The 18,659-nt window shown below is 45.0% G+C and overlaps 1 protein-coding gene across 11 annotated transcripts in view; it reads left to right on the top strand.

Moving 5' to 3' along the window:
* Positions 1 to 18,659, top strand: part of LOC142571381 (uncharacterized) — a 98,194-nt gene that overhangs the window by 33,426 nt on the left and 46,109 nt on the right. For all 11 annotated transcript variants that reach the window (XM_075679685.1, XM_075679683.1, XM_075679681.1 and 8 more), the window contains 5 exons: positions 4,831 to 4,953; positions 15,850 to 15,934; positions 16,005 to 16,099; positions 16,787 to 16,824; positions 16,931 to 17,077. In XM_075679685.1, the coding sequence (XP_075535800.1) occupies positions 4,831 to 4,953; positions 15,850 to 15,934; positions 16,005 to 16,099; positions 16,787 to 16,824; positions 16,931 to 17,077 (488 nt within the window). The remainder of the gene's footprint in view (positions 1 to 4,830; positions 4,954 to 15,849; positions 15,935 to 16,004; positions 16,100 to 16,786; positions 16,825 to 16,930; positions 17,078 to 18,659) is intronic.

Here is an 18,659-nt window from a genome sequence, read left to right as displayed (position 1 = left end):
TTTCTGGTTCCTAAATTTTCGTTTGTTGTACTCGCACCTCCATGCCGAAGTGACGTCACTTCCAGCTTAAACCAGAAGTTGTTACTACGTAAGTTCTGCTTGACGCCAGAGCTGAGGGGATGGGCGAGGGAGGAGCATGAAGGGGGAGGGTAGGTTGGTGGTACTTAACCTGGCCGGCGAAAATATGTAAGGAAGGGCTTTAGCTGCATCTGGACCCGTGCGACTCCAGCACTCTGGTGTTTCATAGATGTAGCGGCTGCAAAATGTGATGGCGTACTCGAAGCCTCGTCGGTACTTCCAAGCGTTTTCGAAGTCATTCTCGACAGAATTCCCGTACTTGGTGCCGTAGAAGAAAGGGGACACGTTCGTTTTTTTGCATCACGTGTTCTTGTGGTGTGAACATTATCATGATGGCAAGGCTGACATCAATGTCCACATCGCTTCAAAAAAAGCAGCAGGGATGTGTGCGAGCTGCAGACAACCAGACAAGCCTGGCAAGTTTTGTACGAAGTGACAGACTTTGGTGTGATTCGCTCCGAATGCCTCGCCACAGCATATTTAGTTGAACACAAGCGAAAAAGCTGAAACTTCAGACTCTATAATTTGAAACCAGCCACGTGTCCCATGAGGAGAGCCTGTTTGTTATCATCATGAGAGCTGAGCAGGGTGTGCGGTCTTTTCTTGTGAAGTATAAGGCCGCTTGTTTTTTAGAAGATGAACTCCCTTCTTCAGGAACAGGCTATTCCTCATGAACCAGCTTCTTGAGGCCCTCCTTACTAGATTTGTATGCAGAGATGTTCTCAAGGGAACAGACTCTGAGTTGTCTATGGCACTACATAGAACCAAAAAGATGATATAGACATAGTCATTGGCAGTACAACCTGCTCTGTTGTAATGCTGAGTGCTATTGACAGTTCTTTTCTGCTCCACGTCTCAAAAGTGCTGCAGAAGTCGTGGCTCAGTGGTTGTGAAAGCACAAATAAAACTAGATCTTGAAACTTAAAAAAAAAAGTGTGCTGTTGAAATATTGAGCGCTATTGAGAGACAGCAATTCATTTCTCCTGTATGTCTCTACTTCACAATGGCATGTGATTATATTCATCACAAGTTTCCACTAGAAGACCTCGAGCTTAAGATGGCTGAAGTTGTTCAAGTGCAGTCCTCCCACATTCAGCAGTGTACCTCATTTTATTGATTTGTTCCCTGCAATTCTGCCCTGACAGAGCGATGAATTAAAGAAAAAAGAGCTAGGGACACACTCAAAGTTGAGTTTTCCACCTTACAAGCGTACAATGGGCACAAGTTTTAAACACTCGAGGTGGTGACGGAACGCTCAGGTTCCACAGAGTTTCAGTGGTTATCGTGGAGATCCTGCCAATTCCCCACAGTAAGGCTACTTTCACACTTGGTCTTGGAGCAGGCAGAAGCATACAAAATCCGCCTGCCTAGGCGGCGAAATGGGCGGAAAACCAGGCGGCGAGCCCGATCGGTCTCAGACCAATTTTTTTCGCCACGGTGAAGTGAAAAGCGGTTTCGCTGTAAACAGCCGATGGTAAAATTTAATGTTTTCTCTTGTTCATTGTCCATTTTTAGGAAGAACAACTAGCTAAAAGTATAAGAACTATGTCTTCTTCCTCATCCATGGCACACGAAGGTGAAGACTGCACGCACAGTTGCATGAAATCACAGCTTTCGCCTGTATGTATCCGAAAAGCTGACGTTCAGTTTCGTCTCGAAACGATTGTCCTAGGCCGCGCCGATATCACGGCCTAGGCCTCTCAAGGCCAATTGCGTGAAGCGAAACTGAATGTCTGCTTTTCAAACACATACAAGATAGTAGCCCGGAGTGGAACTTGCTTTGAAAAAAGCTTACATGGAAAAGTTTCTGAAACAAGCAGAGCTGGCAACACCAAAATTGCTGCAGTAATAGTAACTCAATGGAGTTTTTATCCTCAGTCTCTAACAAGACTGCTAAATTGCACATATGGTTGTGAAAGCGCAAATAAATATACATCTTGAAACTTGAGTGCTGGCTAGGTAGCCGGCTAGTGTGGATAACGCTGCAAATGCACTGGAATGCTCTGCACTTTCACTCGTGACCATCGAGCTTAACAGCACGAGCTACTGCTCGCAGCACAGGCACACTTACACAGGCAGAGCTTTTGTAGGAGTGTATATTTGCAGCATTATGTGACTAGTGGTGCAGCATATATAAGGTACCTTTGTAGTGAACAGAATAGATAGGTAGCTGTTTGTCAACAAAATTAGTGCCAAAAGAAGAAAAACTGGGTTGACGGCAGCTGAGAATTAGGTGGTGCAGAAGTCCTGGGCACGGGCCTTATTGGCTGATTATATTGGTGTGATGTTACAGGGAAGCCTGGTGTAGCTGGGATGTCATACACAGTAGTCGAACATTAGTAGTGAATGAGCCATTATGCAATTCTAGCTTCGTAACCCATTGCTTGTATCACTTTTCTTTGCACTTTTACTTCCCTTGACTGCTATTTCTCAAAAGCAAATGGATCATTCGATCGTGGTGCAGTTCCATTTGCATGGCACTTTTGACAGACGTGCAGGACACTGTTAAGAGTTAACTCAAGTGAAGGAAAGGACATTTCAAATTCCAGTATGCTCTTTCATTCAGCCTATGATAATCGAACACCCGTTGTGTGGTGTCTTAGTGACTACAGTGTTCTGCTTTTGAGCATAGGCTTGCAAAATTGATTCCTGGCCTTAGTGGACTCGTTTCAGTCGGAATAGAAAGAAATAATGTATCTGCTTTAAAGAGACACTAAAAGAAAAAAAGGAATTTCAGCTATATTAGTCTACAAATTAAAAAAGGCCGCTCTTACCTAAAGCTCCATACCATACACGTTTCTACCAGCCAACCTACCCTCCTCCTCTGCACTCCTCTCTCACTCATTCCCACAGCTTCCAGCATCAAAGTAATTTGCTTAGTCCCAGCTTCTGGTTCCAAGCGGATGGGGATGTCACTGCCATCTGCTACTGCTGCGTAGTGGTACGATCATGCAACAAGCGTACATATTGGAACCAGAAATCCTGGAAGCAGAACTACCGGGAATGAAAACCTTGGGGGTGGAAATTGCAGAAACGGAACTGGTGTGAGTGACAAATTGGGGAAAGCAGCGCACATCAGAAGTTGGCACTATTTAGCAAAAGCAGCAGTGGCAGGTGAATGGAGGGACTTTACTCTAGCAACGAGAAGAGGCTCGGAAAGCCAAAGAACGTTCAAAAGACTTAATCGTACCAGCTTGCCATGATGTCATGGATTGTCACAACGTCTGCTTGGGCCTACACCTGTGAAGATGGATTGCATTTTATTCTAAAAGAGCCAATGACTGAGTTCATAAAGGTTCAAGAACTGCCACAACGGCGAAAATATTAAAAAAGTATACCTTTAAATCAGCGTCGTCACAGACGTAGGCTTGGGCTTCAGCATGAAACTTAAAATGAAACATTTATCTTGATTTTCTCTTCTAATCACCAACCTTTTTCCACGAAATTTATGAAAACAGTGTTGTATCAGTTGAAACTCAATTGAATAAATTGATGACCATGCTCGAATTATTTCGTTAAGTTGGAAAGTTTGTAAAATCTAGAAAATATTTTCGGTCCTTCGAAATCTAAACTTGTAATGTAGCGACACGCAAAAGTTACTGCAGCATCATATTTGCCGCTAATCCAGTCATCTGTTGCATAAACCATGAAATAATGAAAGCAACCACCATCGCCCCTACCGAGGAGTCCTGAGTTCCATGCATGGGCGCAGCGTGCAGCCTTGTGAAAATAAAGCTAAGGCCGTGACTAGAGCGCCTAGATGTTTTATTGCATCAGCTTTAGAGCGCACGCTCAAAGAAAAACCTGTGTGCCAAAATTACAAAGAAATCACTGCTTTTTTACTCATTTCAGGAAAGACTTTGTTAAATAGAGTTCGGCCAAGTTAGTTTTGTTAATTTGGGTTGATGACAATATAGAACCCTATGGGTACCTGCCAGGGAATGGAAATATACTATGGCTACTTGCCTCAAGGTGGTAATACTGTAGCTATTATGACTCGGAGGAAAATTTGTGCTGTTTTTTTTTTTTTCCATTCGTGGTGCACAGCACGGATAATGGCTGAATTCCACTTTGTGGACTCCCTTACGATAGAGGGACAAAAGGAATTAATGTGGTGCTGTTGCTTCTTGGGTATTGGTGATCGACCTGCCTGGCAGCTAATAATACTATTGCTGCGGTAAACTTCGGGCACTGCAAATGAAAAAGTTGCAATCAACTGATGTTGTGCATGAGTAGGTGTTCGAGGTGTAGAAATTTCTAGCAGCCATTTTGTATTAGTTTTATAGGTTCGCAATATAGCACTTGCATCAGCTGATTTCATCTTTATATTTGTGAAGCGTTACATGTATGGAGTTCATAAGCTTGGCATGTTGTTACTTCACCAATCTTTCTGATGTAGGTGTTCTGCGTAAAATTTATTGATTGGATAACAATGCCCGTATTTTTTTTAAAGTTTGTGTGAAAGTAATATTCACCTGTTTAATTCTTGTTTCAGTGCACTTGAAATTCTTATATTCTTGAATGTGAAATTGAGAATGTTATGAAAACCTTGGCATGATATTTGTTTGTATGGAATACTAATATGGAATGGACCTTATGCTGCTATAAGTTATAAAAATGCAAGATACTTGTACATCTGAGCCATTTGCTTAAGTCAAGGGCGTAAGTGTGCCAGACGAGAAGTCCCCGCATCCCCCTTTCTCATGTGCGAAGTAAGTGAAACTGTGTGGCCTGGCGACTGCTTATTTGCAGTGCCTGAAGAAGGGCGACACAGTGATTGGCCAAGTGAGCGGCAAGCAGGAGAATGGCCTCTTTGTCACCTTGGTCTGCATGGATGGGGGTCTGCGCCGTGAGATTCACGACCTTGCCATTAAGGTGAGTTTGCTTCACTCAGGAACTCCTTAGGGGTCCTCTTGTTTGCTCTGGTGTACTGTCCACATGAAGGTGCATTTTCTATCTCTAGAAGCAGCTGGAATGAACCTGACCACATATACAAAAGACACTTGATAGTTGATTGGACATCTTGAAATGGGAGAACACTAAAGACCCACTCCTGAATTCTAGAATGTTCACCTCGACTCTTCCCCGACTTATGAATGGCAGCGTGCCTCCATCTTGGCTGATGGTCACGCCTTTTCAATGCGGCTATTCCCGAGTGAAAAATTTTTAACAAGCTACTCTCGGTGTCTACCTAAGTGCACTGGTGTGAAGGAGCATTTGTCAAGCAACACCTCCTCCTCATTGAAATTGCTGAGGAGTTTTACGGCAGTGTGGTGTGTCTAGCGGATGCGCGATGCTATGCTTCACTTGGCAAACCTGAGGAAGAGTGTCGAGTTGAAGCCCATGTGGGAATACAAGGCAGAGTTGGTGAAGACCCACGCAGAAAGACTAGGTGTTGTGTTGACTCGCAACCGCTTTATTCATGCACGCATAATGCATAATACACGCATGAGAATTGTGAGATGAAACAAAACTGGTACACTACAGCCAACAGACGGATATTCACTGTAAGCACTATGGCTGCCGCTCAGAATTTGATGTGTGCTGTAGTGTAAAAAGAATGGTAACCCATTTACCTCAGTAATCATTAAACGCTGCCCAATAACAAAAACAGAATGTCACTGTTTACTACTCCATAGGTTTGCTAAGAAACAAATCGCACCTATCTATACTGAACCCCTGACCATGTGCATTTCGCATGCTCATTTATAGCCCAACGTTGACTGCAGTGTGCCCATTTTATTCCATAAACATTTGGGGGTACTCTTCTGTATGTATGTAATATGTTTGTCCATCACAAGAATGAAGCAGTTGTAGGCCGACGGAGCTGAGTCAGGCTGGTAGATTCATTAACTGCAGTTCAACAGAAAGAAAACAATGTGCTCTGTGTTCATTTCATTTGTCTGTTATCTTGTTGTTTTGTAGTCTACATCTTTAGTGCATCTATGTCTTTAGAATTGCCCTTCTTTAAGATATACTAGAAACCCCCGCAGTCTACAAGTATGATTTTTGTGCTCAAGTGAAACCAAATGTGAGTACAAAACCAGGTACATGCAGCCTTTCCTGTAGATTGTCCTTTTTTGAGTTGCATAGTTTGGTTATCAGTGTTCTGTCACAGTACTAGCTTTTCACACTTAATTTTCCGTTGCATTCATGAGAATTTTGACAACTACGACAGCAGCCTTCGTGGTTTCTTTTTTTTTTCTTTTTTTTTTTCGTAAGGCACTCATGACTATAAGATTCACCTAATTCACATTGTCAGAAAAAGAGGAAAATGACTTCCTCACTGTGCACTCGACTCTCAAAATCCTTTTCTGCTTATGCCACTTGTGCACGAAAAAGTCTTCCAAACTGCAAAGGTATGTAGTGTGTTTCAACTTTTCTCATTTCGAAAAACAAGTGGCAAGCACTTTCTACTAGCAGGATTATTTTTCTTTTGAACCCATCGTTATGGTAGACACGGCATGTTAGCAGCACAGCCATTATCCTGTTTCCTTTATATGCTTGCATCAGAGTTTTGCGTGCCCTATATTGAGTTTGCCAAGCTGTTTTAAATGCAAAGGAGAAGCTCTCAGCGCATGTGGTGCATATTGATCTCATTGCATATAACACAAGCAGAAAACGAACAGTCCAGCCATGCACAAAGTGACATTGAGCTGCCATTTTGTAATGCACAAGTGCATCCTAATGCCCTTTTTCTGGGTGGGCAAGGAGCTTGTGTTCAATATAATAAATGCTGAGTGGTGCTTCCTAAATACTGTACAGCTTCTTGGGAAGAGATGTCCGAAAGTGTGCCCATCTAATGGGCACATGCATGGTGTTTGATGCAAGAAGTAAAAACTTTCAGTAGTAATTAAATTGGGGTTATGCTGCTAGAAGCTTCATGCAGATACTGCTGATAATTTTCCACTCAGCTGTTTGAAATTTGGTAATTTTTCTGAAGTGGCGTTCCGTACGAGTTATTTAAACTGGAATGTGCAAAGCCAGGATGACTTAGACTTCTGGTTGGTCGTTGGCTGTCTGTGATATAGGAGAGCAGTTTCAGGCAAATTAATATGGAAATGTGCAGCTGTTAAAAATATAATATGTTTATCTGATACAGCAAGCGTTCATTGTATGCAACCAATTGAAGTGCCACGCTGAACTTTTATGCACTGTAGCATCTGAGAAATCTATTTCTTAGCTCAGTGAAGCACTTGCAAATTATGCTTGAATTCCACATTTGAGTAAGCAAACAGCACAAAGACCAGCAAGGACATAAACGAGACAAAGGCGAGTGCTAATCCTTGTCATACTATGCACTGTTTCTTATGAAGCTGAATCACGAGCTAGCTCAGTAGGCCAGCCTGCTAAGTGATATTTGCATTTCTCATGCAATGTTTGCAACCAAAGCATCTTGGTCGTTCGAAGTGCAATATTGCTGAATTTTGTCCTTCCTGGTAGCTCCTATGGGCACTATGCTTAAACTTTTCCTTACCATGGGAGATAAAAGGGGGGTATAATGTCATTTCTGTTAGTCTTTGCCCGGTAAAGTACATTCCTGATCACCGGTTTCCTTCAGTGCTCTAAATTTGTTCAGATAATGTCAAGTACCATACACTCAAAAGCTCTCCTTAGAGTGATACCAGAGAGGAAGAATATGCAAAATCACTGTCTTCTGTGCTAATTAATGTAATGTAGTTGGAGAAAATTGGTACAGGAAAGGCACTAGTGACTACACGAGCTAAAGCGACTTGCGGTACGGAATTTGTTACGCATTTAAGTCGTCAAATAAACACGTGTTGTGTCAAGCAGAAACAGTGACTAGGAAACGTATACAAAAGTACATGCATAAAATGGATGATTGAAAGACATCCTGGCATTAAATTAACTTGGTCTGATTGTCATTGGTCATATGCTGTTGCATGCACTGCTAGATGCCTCCCCCCGTCCCAAAGAACATTGTAAACTTATGAGAGCAATAAAACTCAGGGAAGTGAGATTGAGATAAATGTGTGAACGAAACCATAAAGCTATTTGCACACATTCAGAGGAATCGATGTGGTCGCTTTGTTCTTGTTCTGTGCATTCTGTTTTAGCCTGATGTGTGTGTTCACTGGCAGATAGTGACCAATAAGTGCAGTCGAATCCGTTTATAACGAACTCGATAGTTCCGCGAAAAGTGGTCGTTATATCAGTAGGTTGTTATACAGTTAAACCTCGATATAATGAACTTGAATGTAATGAAATGCTCGGTATAACAATTTAACTTTTCATAACCTCTTGTCCATAGAACACCACGTATTTAGAACCTCAGTTTAACGAAGTGTGTTTGTAAGTGATAACAATACAGTCGACTCCCGTTAATACGAAGTTCACGGGGACCGCAAAAAACTTCGAATTAAACGAACTTCCAATTAAGCACAAAACACAAAAAACAGCACTTTATTTGTGGCGAAATCGAGTATTTTCTCTAAGAAAAATAGTCTGTCATCTTGCTTTGCTTCTTCTTGCCGAATCGCGCTACTGTAAGCAAGTTCTGCAGGCTGTAGATGTGGCGGAACGCTTCTTCCGCGTTACCTTCAGCGGCAAAGAAGCGCTCCGCAAGAGCAAGGCCCGCAGCTACATCGGCAGCCTTAGGTTGCGGCTCGCCTTCAACGTCATCGTCGCTTTCCTGGGTCGCTTCCTGGGGCCGAATAATCTCTACAATTTCGCTATCCGTCAGCGCACCGCACGTTTCGACCGCCTTGTCTACGGCGACGTAATCTTCAAAATTGACGTCCCAGAGAGCATCACCAAAATCAGTGCCGTCAAGCTCGCTTGTTGACGCTTCCTCCGCTGAAATTTCAGAGGCATCCTCCGAAGAAGCTGCCACAAAACCGCAAGCCCTGAAGCAGTTTGAGATTGTTTCTTGCTTCACACGATCCCATGCTCGCGCCAACATGTGGATGGCACTAAGCAGGCTCACCTCGTACTTTGTGGAGCTATCCATACACAAAATCATGCGCTCGAGGAGGTGCCGCCTGTACAGGACTTTAACATTCTTGATGATGCCTTGGTCCATTGGCTGCAAAACAGCCGTTGTTTGCAGGCAAAAATGCGAGGCGTACTGCACTCAAGGCTGGCACATTCACTTGAGCACTGCAGTGATCGACAAGGAACAACACCTTGCGGTTCGAAGCAGCAAACTTGCGGTCCAATTTGCTTATCCAGCTCTTGAAGATTTCGGCCGTCATCCACGCTTTTTTGTTCGCTTCATAGTCCACAGGCAGCGTCTTCACGCCTTTAAAACATCTCGGCTTCGTGGCTTTCCCGATCACAAGTAACAGACATCGTTCCGTGCCAGTCATGTTTGCCGCGATCAGCACCGACACTCTCTCCTTGCTGCGTTTGCCCCCAGCACAGTCGTCGTCCTTGAATGTCAGGGTCTTCTCTGGTAGAAGCCGATAGAAGAGTGCAGTCTCATCTGCATTCAAGATGTCTTCCGGTCTGTATTCGGCGAGATATTCACGCAGCTTTCCGTCCTTCCACGTGGCGCATGTTTCCTGGTTAACGGACGCCTTTTCACCACACACGCTCTTGAAAACCAGGTCATGGCGATCTTTAAAGCACGTCAGCCATCCATCTGACGAAACGAAGTCATCGATCCCCAACATTGCTGCAAGCGTTCGGGCTTTCATCGCAACGATGTCTCCGCTGAGAGGAAGTTTGTTGCTCCTGGCCTCCCTAATCCAAACCAGCAGTGCCTTCTCCAACTCTGAGTAAGCGCCGGTGCGCATTCGCTTCCGAGAAGTCTTGAACTTGTCGTTCTCAAATGCATCCATTATTGTGCGCTTGTTCTTGATGTATTTAGAGAGCGTGTTCGGCTTGATCCCGTACTTCCGCGCTATGTCTTGTTTGGCGGCACCTCCCTTCTCAATTTCCTTCAAAACCTCGACTTTCGTTGCCAGGTCGAGCGTGCGATAAGAGCCACGGTTTGCCATGGCTATAAACTGCGTGACTAGGTACAGTCAATTCCGAATCGCTTGTGGAACAACGTAGCCTACGAGCTTCCCGCACAATGGCGCTCGACCAACACACGCTCGCGCACGCTGCAAGATTAATCTCGCCACTGCCAGTATGCAGCGCTGCGTGCACCTATGGCACCCGCGTGGCCTCCGCGATCAGCTCCGGCGGGAGCCGCTTTGCCTCCCGCCGGAGTTGATCGCGGAGGCCACGGCAGCCGTAGCAGTGAATAATCGCGCCGCTCCAAGAAGGATGGCGTTGCGGGCGGCTGCGGTGGCGATGACACCAACGCGGAGCACGGAACTGTTGCAACACTTGAAAAATTGCACAAGAATGACGGTCACCTCGAGGATCCCGGCTGAAAATTAACTTCCAATTAAACAATATTACTGGATGAGGACTTCGAATTATTGAGCGATTTCTTCTATAGGATTACATGCAAAACTGACGGGACCAGCACTTCACTTCTAATTAACCGAAAATTCCAATTAAGCGGCTTCGAATTATTGTGAGTCGACTGTATAAAGAAATTTCGCTTCCGCTGCAAAGGAATGCTGAGACAATAAAATGGAAACTTCCGTGGACGCAGATGGTCAGATGGTTTAATTATAAGCAACTGCTTGCAAACGTGTCTCTCAAGTTGTATGTGGGCGACAAGAGCAACCGCTGAAGTGGAGCTGCAACATGTTCTCTATAAAGTCCAAGTGCGATAAGATCCTATCACACCCTTTGCACTTTGTGCTTTAGGTGCGAATGAAAGTGCGAGGGTGAGACAAGAAATATGGTGGTTTCTCGAGTGCCTTGTTGCATGACGACAGCGTTCTCACCAACTTGGACCGCATCGACAGGAACGCTTGAGCGGCCGTTGTTCCCATGGTGGAAAGACATGGATGGTCGTTCCAAATTATTGAAACATGCAAAATGCAACAATTGCGACAATTGTGCAAAAGACAAGAGTGACGCTGTCACGGCGCCCAATATCGTGCCGGCACACGCCCCGTGCCATGCTGTTTATCCTGTGCAGGGCACGCCTCCTTGCCTTGAAAACGCATGACCTTCTTTGTGGCTTCCTAAATCGGTGCAAGGCAGTAACTCGCTCATCTTGCCAGCCGTATCATCGCTGTTAGACTGGAGCAGTGTGCACACTGCCGTGCGCCCGGCCATGCTTTCGTGCTTTGGCAATTCGTATATGCCTTCTTTTTACAGTGACCGGGTTCGAAGCATTCGTTGTAGCAGTATGGCAATTCAGAAAATATTCATTATATCCGGAAACGGTTTATATGGGAGGGTCGGAAAATTGTAAATGCCCTGAAGTGTGGTTGTTATAACTGATAGGTTGTTATGTCTGGGATCGTTGTTAGTGGGTTCGACTGTATTCTCAAATAGCAGGTGACCATTAAGTTTTGTGCACTTCACATTACACAATATTGAACAGCGGGACTTAATTTCTATGCTTGAGCTATGCATTCTTTGTTTAGCTGGGTCCCAGTTACATTGACATTTTAAGACAGAGGTTCCCAAATTGTGTTCCAAGAACTGCAGTTTAGTTTCTGCAAGTGGAACCCTCAAATGCAAAACAGGAAAAAACAATGTTTTGGTTATGTATTTTCACAATTTTTGATTTAAAGAAGAAATTTTGCATTGCATTTTCGATTTAATGCAGCATCTGCATGCCAAATCTGCCCTTTATAAGTCCTTGCGAGAAACCTGCGCAGCAGTGAAGTGCAAAACATCTGTGCTATTTTAGGGCCCAAGGTGTTCGCACTTGGCATTTGTCATTTGTGGTCATGAGGGTGGTTTGTAAAATCAACTTGGAAATTTTGCATCTGAGGGCCACTTAGAGTGAAATATTATTGCCGAGTGATGATGACATTGGTAACTAACACGCAGGGCATCAGTTTCATACTTTCACCGGAAGAAAAATGCGCAACTAGTCTAAAGAGCATGGCTGCATGCTACTGTAGCTTCAGGCTGGCGCGGCTGGCTTTATTGGCTTAGTGTTGTAATCAATATTTCGAAGACCATTCCACAGCGTGTGAACTTGTGACATCTATTTGCAAAAAAAAAAAAGGAAGGAAAAAAAGAAAGAAACAAACATTCAGTGGTGCATATCGATGAACCATACACGTGTGGAAGGCATGGTGGAAACATGTTTTCACCATGCCTTGCATAAGTGTACGGTGCGTGCACAACGTGGGAAGAAGCAGACGAAACGGAAGTACAGTTGCCATCATAAATACGCGACCCACAGCTCTGGGGCTACACCGCGGCGCTGCTATCTCCATAGGGCGCTCGCTATGAGAATGCACAGAGTGACGCCAATCTTCGCCCTCACTCTCGTGCGGCCAAGGCTTGATAACTTTCAAGTGCGGGGTTCGTCAGTGCGCATGCTAGCCTTCCTCCCTGCGCCAGCTTGCGTTCGGCTACGTGCACAGAAGATATGCCTGGCAGTGTCCGATTTGGTTTCACGTTTCATGTTTACGTGCACCTCACGCCCTGATGTGCTGCGCTTCAGTGCTTGGCATTTGAACGGATGGCGCACGTACATGCAGGCTCTCAACGAAAGACGTCATTGCAAAGCATTGGTGCATAGGAGTAGCAAGCAAAGAGCCACCACTTTGTTGGTGTCAACGCCCATCGTGACTAATGTTCCATTCTCGTTTAAGGTGAAAGTGTTACTAGGCTTACATTGTAGAAACCGTACGAACCTGCCATCCATACCTGGAAGCCGTCCGCTGCCGCCGTGCCAAGAACTACAGCAGCAGGGCAAACTAAGCAAAATGGAAACGCTCTCCTGTGCACTTATCATCAGCTGCGAAACAGCCGAATGCTGCACTTCAATTTATCAAGTGCGTGACTTGGCCGCACGAAAGTGAGGGCGAAGATTGGCTTCACTTGGTGAACCCTCAAAGCAGGTGCCAGATGGAGATAGCAGCGCTGCGGTGTGGCCCTGTAGCTGCTCCTGCGCCCGGAGCCGTGGGCTGTGTATTTTTGATTGCCACTGTAAATCTCTCTTGCTGCGTGTGAAGCAAAACAAAAACATGCAGACATTCGGTTTGTGTGTTTTATTTCTCTTAGCTCTAATGCGTCTATTCAAGCATGTTGCACAAATAACAGATGTTGCCTTGAATAATTCTCGAAGTTGCATGTTACAATGAGCGACGTCACAGCGCGAACACGTGTATGTAGGCGCACTGGCACGTCACGTCATCCTTTGGCTTGGAGTGCGGCAGGCGCGAGCAGAAGGGAAAACGGTGTTGAGTTTGAAATTTCAGATCTTTCCGTGGCGCCTAGCAATGTAATACTTTGCAGACAAGATCCTTATCACGTATTGTACGCTCAATATGGCCAGACCTGGTGGGGGGCCCTTTAAGCTAGTGGCAACAAGTCACGTCACATGTTCTTGGCGTTCTAAAGAATTGCATGCATCGCAGGACGAAGTGGTTAGTCTTGGGGTACGAGGGCGACCATCCCATTCGCGATTGTTGCGGAATCGTTTGATAAATGCAGAATATCATTCACGCTATGAACCACTCAGAGAACATGTTGTGATTCATCATTGACTGTGGGAAAGTGCTATCCTATAGTGTTGACGGTGAATATTGAGTGAACAATTTTTGATTCTGTGAAGATAAAGTTAGCTGATTTGGCCCTTTTTTTTCCCCAATCGGAGGCATGCTACAATTTTCTTCCTGAAAGATTGGGTGTGTATTCAATTTGGGGACATGCTTGAGTCGGGGCAAATACTGCCAAATTAATTAGCGGTGGGTTACAATGTTTTTTCCGGCTCTTGTTCAACTCGCTGGTTATTTTGACAAATTTCATTGGCCCCATAAGGTCGTATAAACGGAAGTCAACTGTATGCTGTGTGTAGCCATTTGGTCAGTTAATTGGACACTTATAGCGATTACATGTATAATCACATTGGTGAAAAGAAGGAAAGTGGAGGGGTTTCAGGTAACTCTGAGAAGGCTGGTGGGGTTCCCCAAGGCCAGAAAGCTTGAGAACCCCTTCTTTATGGCAAACACATGTATTCTATTAATGCCAGTATGCAAGCGCATCACCTATAGTACCATCTGCACAGCCTACTGGCTGACCGTATGAATGTGTGCTACAAAAGCCTGGTGCTGGTCGTTGGGCTCCATCCATCCTAAGAAGCGCATTAATAGCAGCGTTCGCATGCAGCGGTGCCATTTCAGTGCACTTGAATTGTAGCCAATATGGCTAGATAGTGCAGACAGCTCACGAGTGCTCTGCCATCCGAACAGAAGCTGCTACTCGCGTCCTTCCTAAGATGGGCACGAGCCAACAAAAAAGAAAATGCACTCCTTACTGGCGGTGCAATTTTGTACTACAACTGATGTCACCAGGAGTTACTGGCTGACATCACAGACGTTGTGCACTCAGCTTTGCTGTTAACATGTCTGAGGTCTGTGCTGAATTACCAAGCATTTTCTTTCGCATACCAGAGAGCCTAGTGGTTGACAAGAATATGGAGACTTGACCTAATTAACAGTGGTTGAAACAAATGTCTCGAGTTGGAGCCAACATACGGCGAGTGGCCCTTTTCAGAATGTTGGCTCCAGTTCGAGCTATCTCTTGTTTGAGCTCGCTTGATCACATCAGTGCTTAGCGCTAGCTAAGATGTTGTAGTACTGCGACTGTTGGCATACTTTCATTCAGTGTCCTTGCTTTTCTTCGTTTCTTTCTGCAGTCTTCCTTTTATTAATAATTATGCTTTTCTCATCTAGGGAGGGGAGGACTTTCACCATAGGTAATCACCACACCAAGAGAGTGGTAGATGTCACATGCGAGATTTGAATGCCTGTAAAAAGGACCCATTCTGGTATTCCTCCTCATGACACAAAAAAACTGATGGCAATGTGAAAGAAAAAAAAAAGCGCACATGTGTACTTCCAGGGTGTTTGTCAAAGTTTCTGTGCAGTGTGTGCGTGTGCTGACAGCACATGTGAGTATTTTCTACCCCCCACCCAGCGTTCAATGCCCACTTGTTGATGATTGTTGCCATTGTCTCCAGTGTGTGTCCTCTTGACACTGTTTCTAGGGCACAGCAGCAAGACTGGCTATGTGAGCGAGCGAAAAAAACAGAATGCTCTCCCTTCGAGTTCTTGTGTTGGTTAAAGAGAGTGCGAGAGAAAAAAGTGGAAGGACTGTCATGTTATGCCACATCTGCATCCCAACAACTCGAATGTGTGTCTACTTCCGGCCAACGTCTTCCTCCTCCTCCTTCTGCAAGACAACTGCCCTAAGGGTTTGAGAAGAGTGTACTAGCACTACGGCGCCTCCCTCCTTGCCCATGAAAATGTGCACCTGAGGGCAGGAGAAGATCCTTGCCGAGGGTGAAGACTCCTGCTTGATTCACATTTATTATCTTCTTTCCCCTGCTGTTTATGTGTGGTGGATGGTCATGCCATTTGTGCACGGCCATCAGCTGTTTAGATTGTGTGGCACATAATTGCACGGAGCATTGTAATTGGCCATTTATGTCCCCTATCTCCAGGAACAGTTCCTGCTGTATTTTAATTGTTAGCCTTGGTATAAGTGCTGCCTTAGCTTTAAAAAAAAAGAAGATAAACACCTATTCAAACTTATGCAGACTTGTCAGACTCTTGCAGTGTTTACTGCATCTTCTAAAGTGTTCTAGTGTTCAGAAAAAAATGAATAAAAATGGTTACTCCCCTTGAGATTTAACAAGTAATTGTATACAGCCAGCTTTTGTCAGAGTGGAGTTGTCTAATGGGAAACGTTCCCTTTTTGTTCTCCTAGGCCTTCTGCCCTCTCAATCAGGTGCCCACGTTCTCAGCTCATGAGAGCCCGTTTGACGTGTTTCAAACCAAGGACCTTGTTAGAGGTGAGGCATGTTACTAGAGCACTGTTCTGGAAATGAACTTGCACTGACGGCTCAACTGCTTTGCTTTCAGCTGTCGTGATCAGCTGCTCTTCTGAGTCTGAGCGCATCATTCTGTCCATGAAGCCAGATGCACTTCCAGCAGACCAGCAACACTTGTTAAAGCTGGTAAGAGCACTCATATGTTGTGTGGTCTGCATGAAAACTAGATTATGCTTCTGTCAAAGAAATTGGACATGACTCGACATATAAAAAGCCTATTTGCTAAAAATAGTGGCGCAGCTGTTTGTCAGTCATGTATATGAGCCTGGGCAAATCGATCGATAGTATTGGGACTGGTAATGGTTGCTGTTTTGTTGCTTGCAAGTGAGGCTCCTAGAGCTTGTAAAGCTTTTTTGTCTCTATACCTTGCTGTGCCAATATCGCACGATTAATCTTGTTTTCCTGGCGCTAATTCTTGTCCCCCCCCCCCTTTCCCCCATTTTTTTCATTCAGTAGTGTCATAGCTGTCTAGCACCTCTATCTACAACTAGCGAATTCAGTTAATCACTTTCTCTTCTTTATTTCTTTAATAAAGTATCATGATTAATCATCAGTTACTCATTTTACCGCTTGTTTCTAAATGGCTGGCGAGTGGTTAGTAATCTAGCAGATTTCAAGGAGCTGTTGAGCTTGCAGATCTTGGCTTGAAACGTTTGAAAAGAGAATCATGTTGTAGTGAAGCTTAGTATTATATGACGATGTGCAAAAGCTTTTCTTTTTTCTTTAGGCTTTCTCATTCTAATTGTTTAGAGTGATTGAACAACATTCTAGTGTATTCTAGTTCTAAGTTTTAATCTCTTCAACATTTCCTAGGGCTTGGTTACTGAGGAAGAGATCCCTTCCCACCACAAGTAAGTTAGAGCTACACTTTGGTCAGCTCTTCTCCTGTTAGCACAGCATTCACGTTGCGGTGCCTGTGTGTGCACTTTGTGATGCACTTTATTTTCTTGCATGTAGGCGACTGATAAGCACTCATGGCCGCTCATATCAAGAAGTCCTTGAAAGAACCATCGGTTTCAACAACCCAACCACTGCTAGCCATCTCTGTTCAGCATTGGGCATCCCATCTTGGAGGCAGGCATCTCTTACCAAGGCTTTGCATATGTGAGTAGTGGTTCAGCAATGCTGTTTAGCTACAGAAGGCTGTCTAGCTCATTATTTACTTCTTGAGGAGGGGTATTGACAGAAAATTCCAGAAATTTGATGTTTGTGGCGATGGTCAGCTCTTTGTCTGCATGACTACTTTTTGGCCAAGGGTTGCTGGCAAATATTGCATACATAAGACTGGCTGACTGCTAACTGCAGCACCCTGGGACGACGACGCTACATAATGTGTTTTGTCTCTCAAGTCTTAGTGAGTGGATGCGATGTCAGCCAGGAATGCTGACGTCGCTGAATGATGTGCAGGAGCATTCATGGCTGTTATCTCAATTTGACTGCTTGCTCCTGACCTTCTGCTTGTAATACAGTTAAATCTTGGTATAAAGAAGTTCAATATAACGAAATTCCCTATATAAAGATGTATTTAAGAACACCATGTATTTGGCACCTCAACATAGCAAAGTAGGTTCATACACAATTTCTATATACAGTAGAACCGCGTTGTTACGTTCCTCACTGCTGCGTTTTCCCGGCTGCTACGTCGTTTTCATCCGGTCCCGGCATAGCTTCCATAGGATCCAATGTATAAGGAACCCCGCTGTTACGTAGTAGCTGTGAAAAAGTTCCCGCATGATACGTCGCAACTTAGCACCCCAAACCTGCCTGGACTAAAGTAGGCAACGCGCTCCAACCGCCATTTTGGCTTTTGACGAGTTTTGGCCGGGCTTGGCCGGGCTTGGCTATAGAACTGGCTGCAAGAAGCCGCACACCAGTTCGAGAGGCCGCCACTAAGTGGCCATTCGTGAAAAATGCTCTCACTATCATCATTGTGATTACGGTCACCGCATGGTTTTTGGACGGGTCGACTCATGGAGGAAGGAAACTCGGGAGAGGCCCTGACGTCACTGTTTGTGAAGCTAAAGTGAAGCCGGAAGTTGGCGTTGTTCATGGCGTTGCTCTGCCTATCGGGCTAGCTCTCCTCTCTTGCTTACATTTCTCGCGAAACCAAGCCGTGCCGCGCGCAACCGGGCTGCTCGGATGCGCGCACTCCGCAGCAATACTAAACAATCGTTAGCACGCTAGCATGATTACGCCAAAGACGGCAAAATTTCCCGTGGATATTCCTTCGTCCGTTGCCATTGCCGTGGCGCGGTGACGGCAAGGAGCACGAGCCGCATGATGCCGGGGAGTTGACAAATCCTAGCTTTGGAGAAGCCGTCGCGGCTCTGGACCTCCTCCGCAGGTACGTCGCACCTCACGGCGACGCTGACAGCAATGCGGCCTTCCAGGCTATTGTGAAACGTGTGGTGATTTCTAGCGAGCGAAAGAAACGGCAAGCCACCATTCTAGACTTTTTTAAGTCCTAAGCGCACTCTGTGGAAATACATTGTCTATAGGTGAAGCTGCACTTTTTTCATTCATTTTTGGAGCTTTCTTCACTGTTGCGTTTTCCCGGCTGTTACGTTTTTTTTTCCCCAGTCCGGCGAAAAACGTATGAACGGGGTTCCACTGTACATGTAACTAAGTTTCACCGCTGCTGCAAAGGAATATTGAGGCAATAAGGAAAACTTCCGTGGATGCTCGT

This window comes from Dermacentor variabilis, chromosome 2 (assembly GCF_050947875.1).
Source record: "Dermacentor variabilis isolate Ectoservices chromosome 2, ASM5094787v1, whole genome shotgun sequence".
Classification (NCBI taxonomy): Eukaryota; Metazoa; Arthropoda; class Arachnida; order Ixodida; family Ixodidae; genus Dermacentor; species Dermacentor variabilis.
The sequence above is the reverse complement of the archived record's forward strand: the minus strand, read 5'-3'. Positions and strand labels throughout refer to the sequence as shown.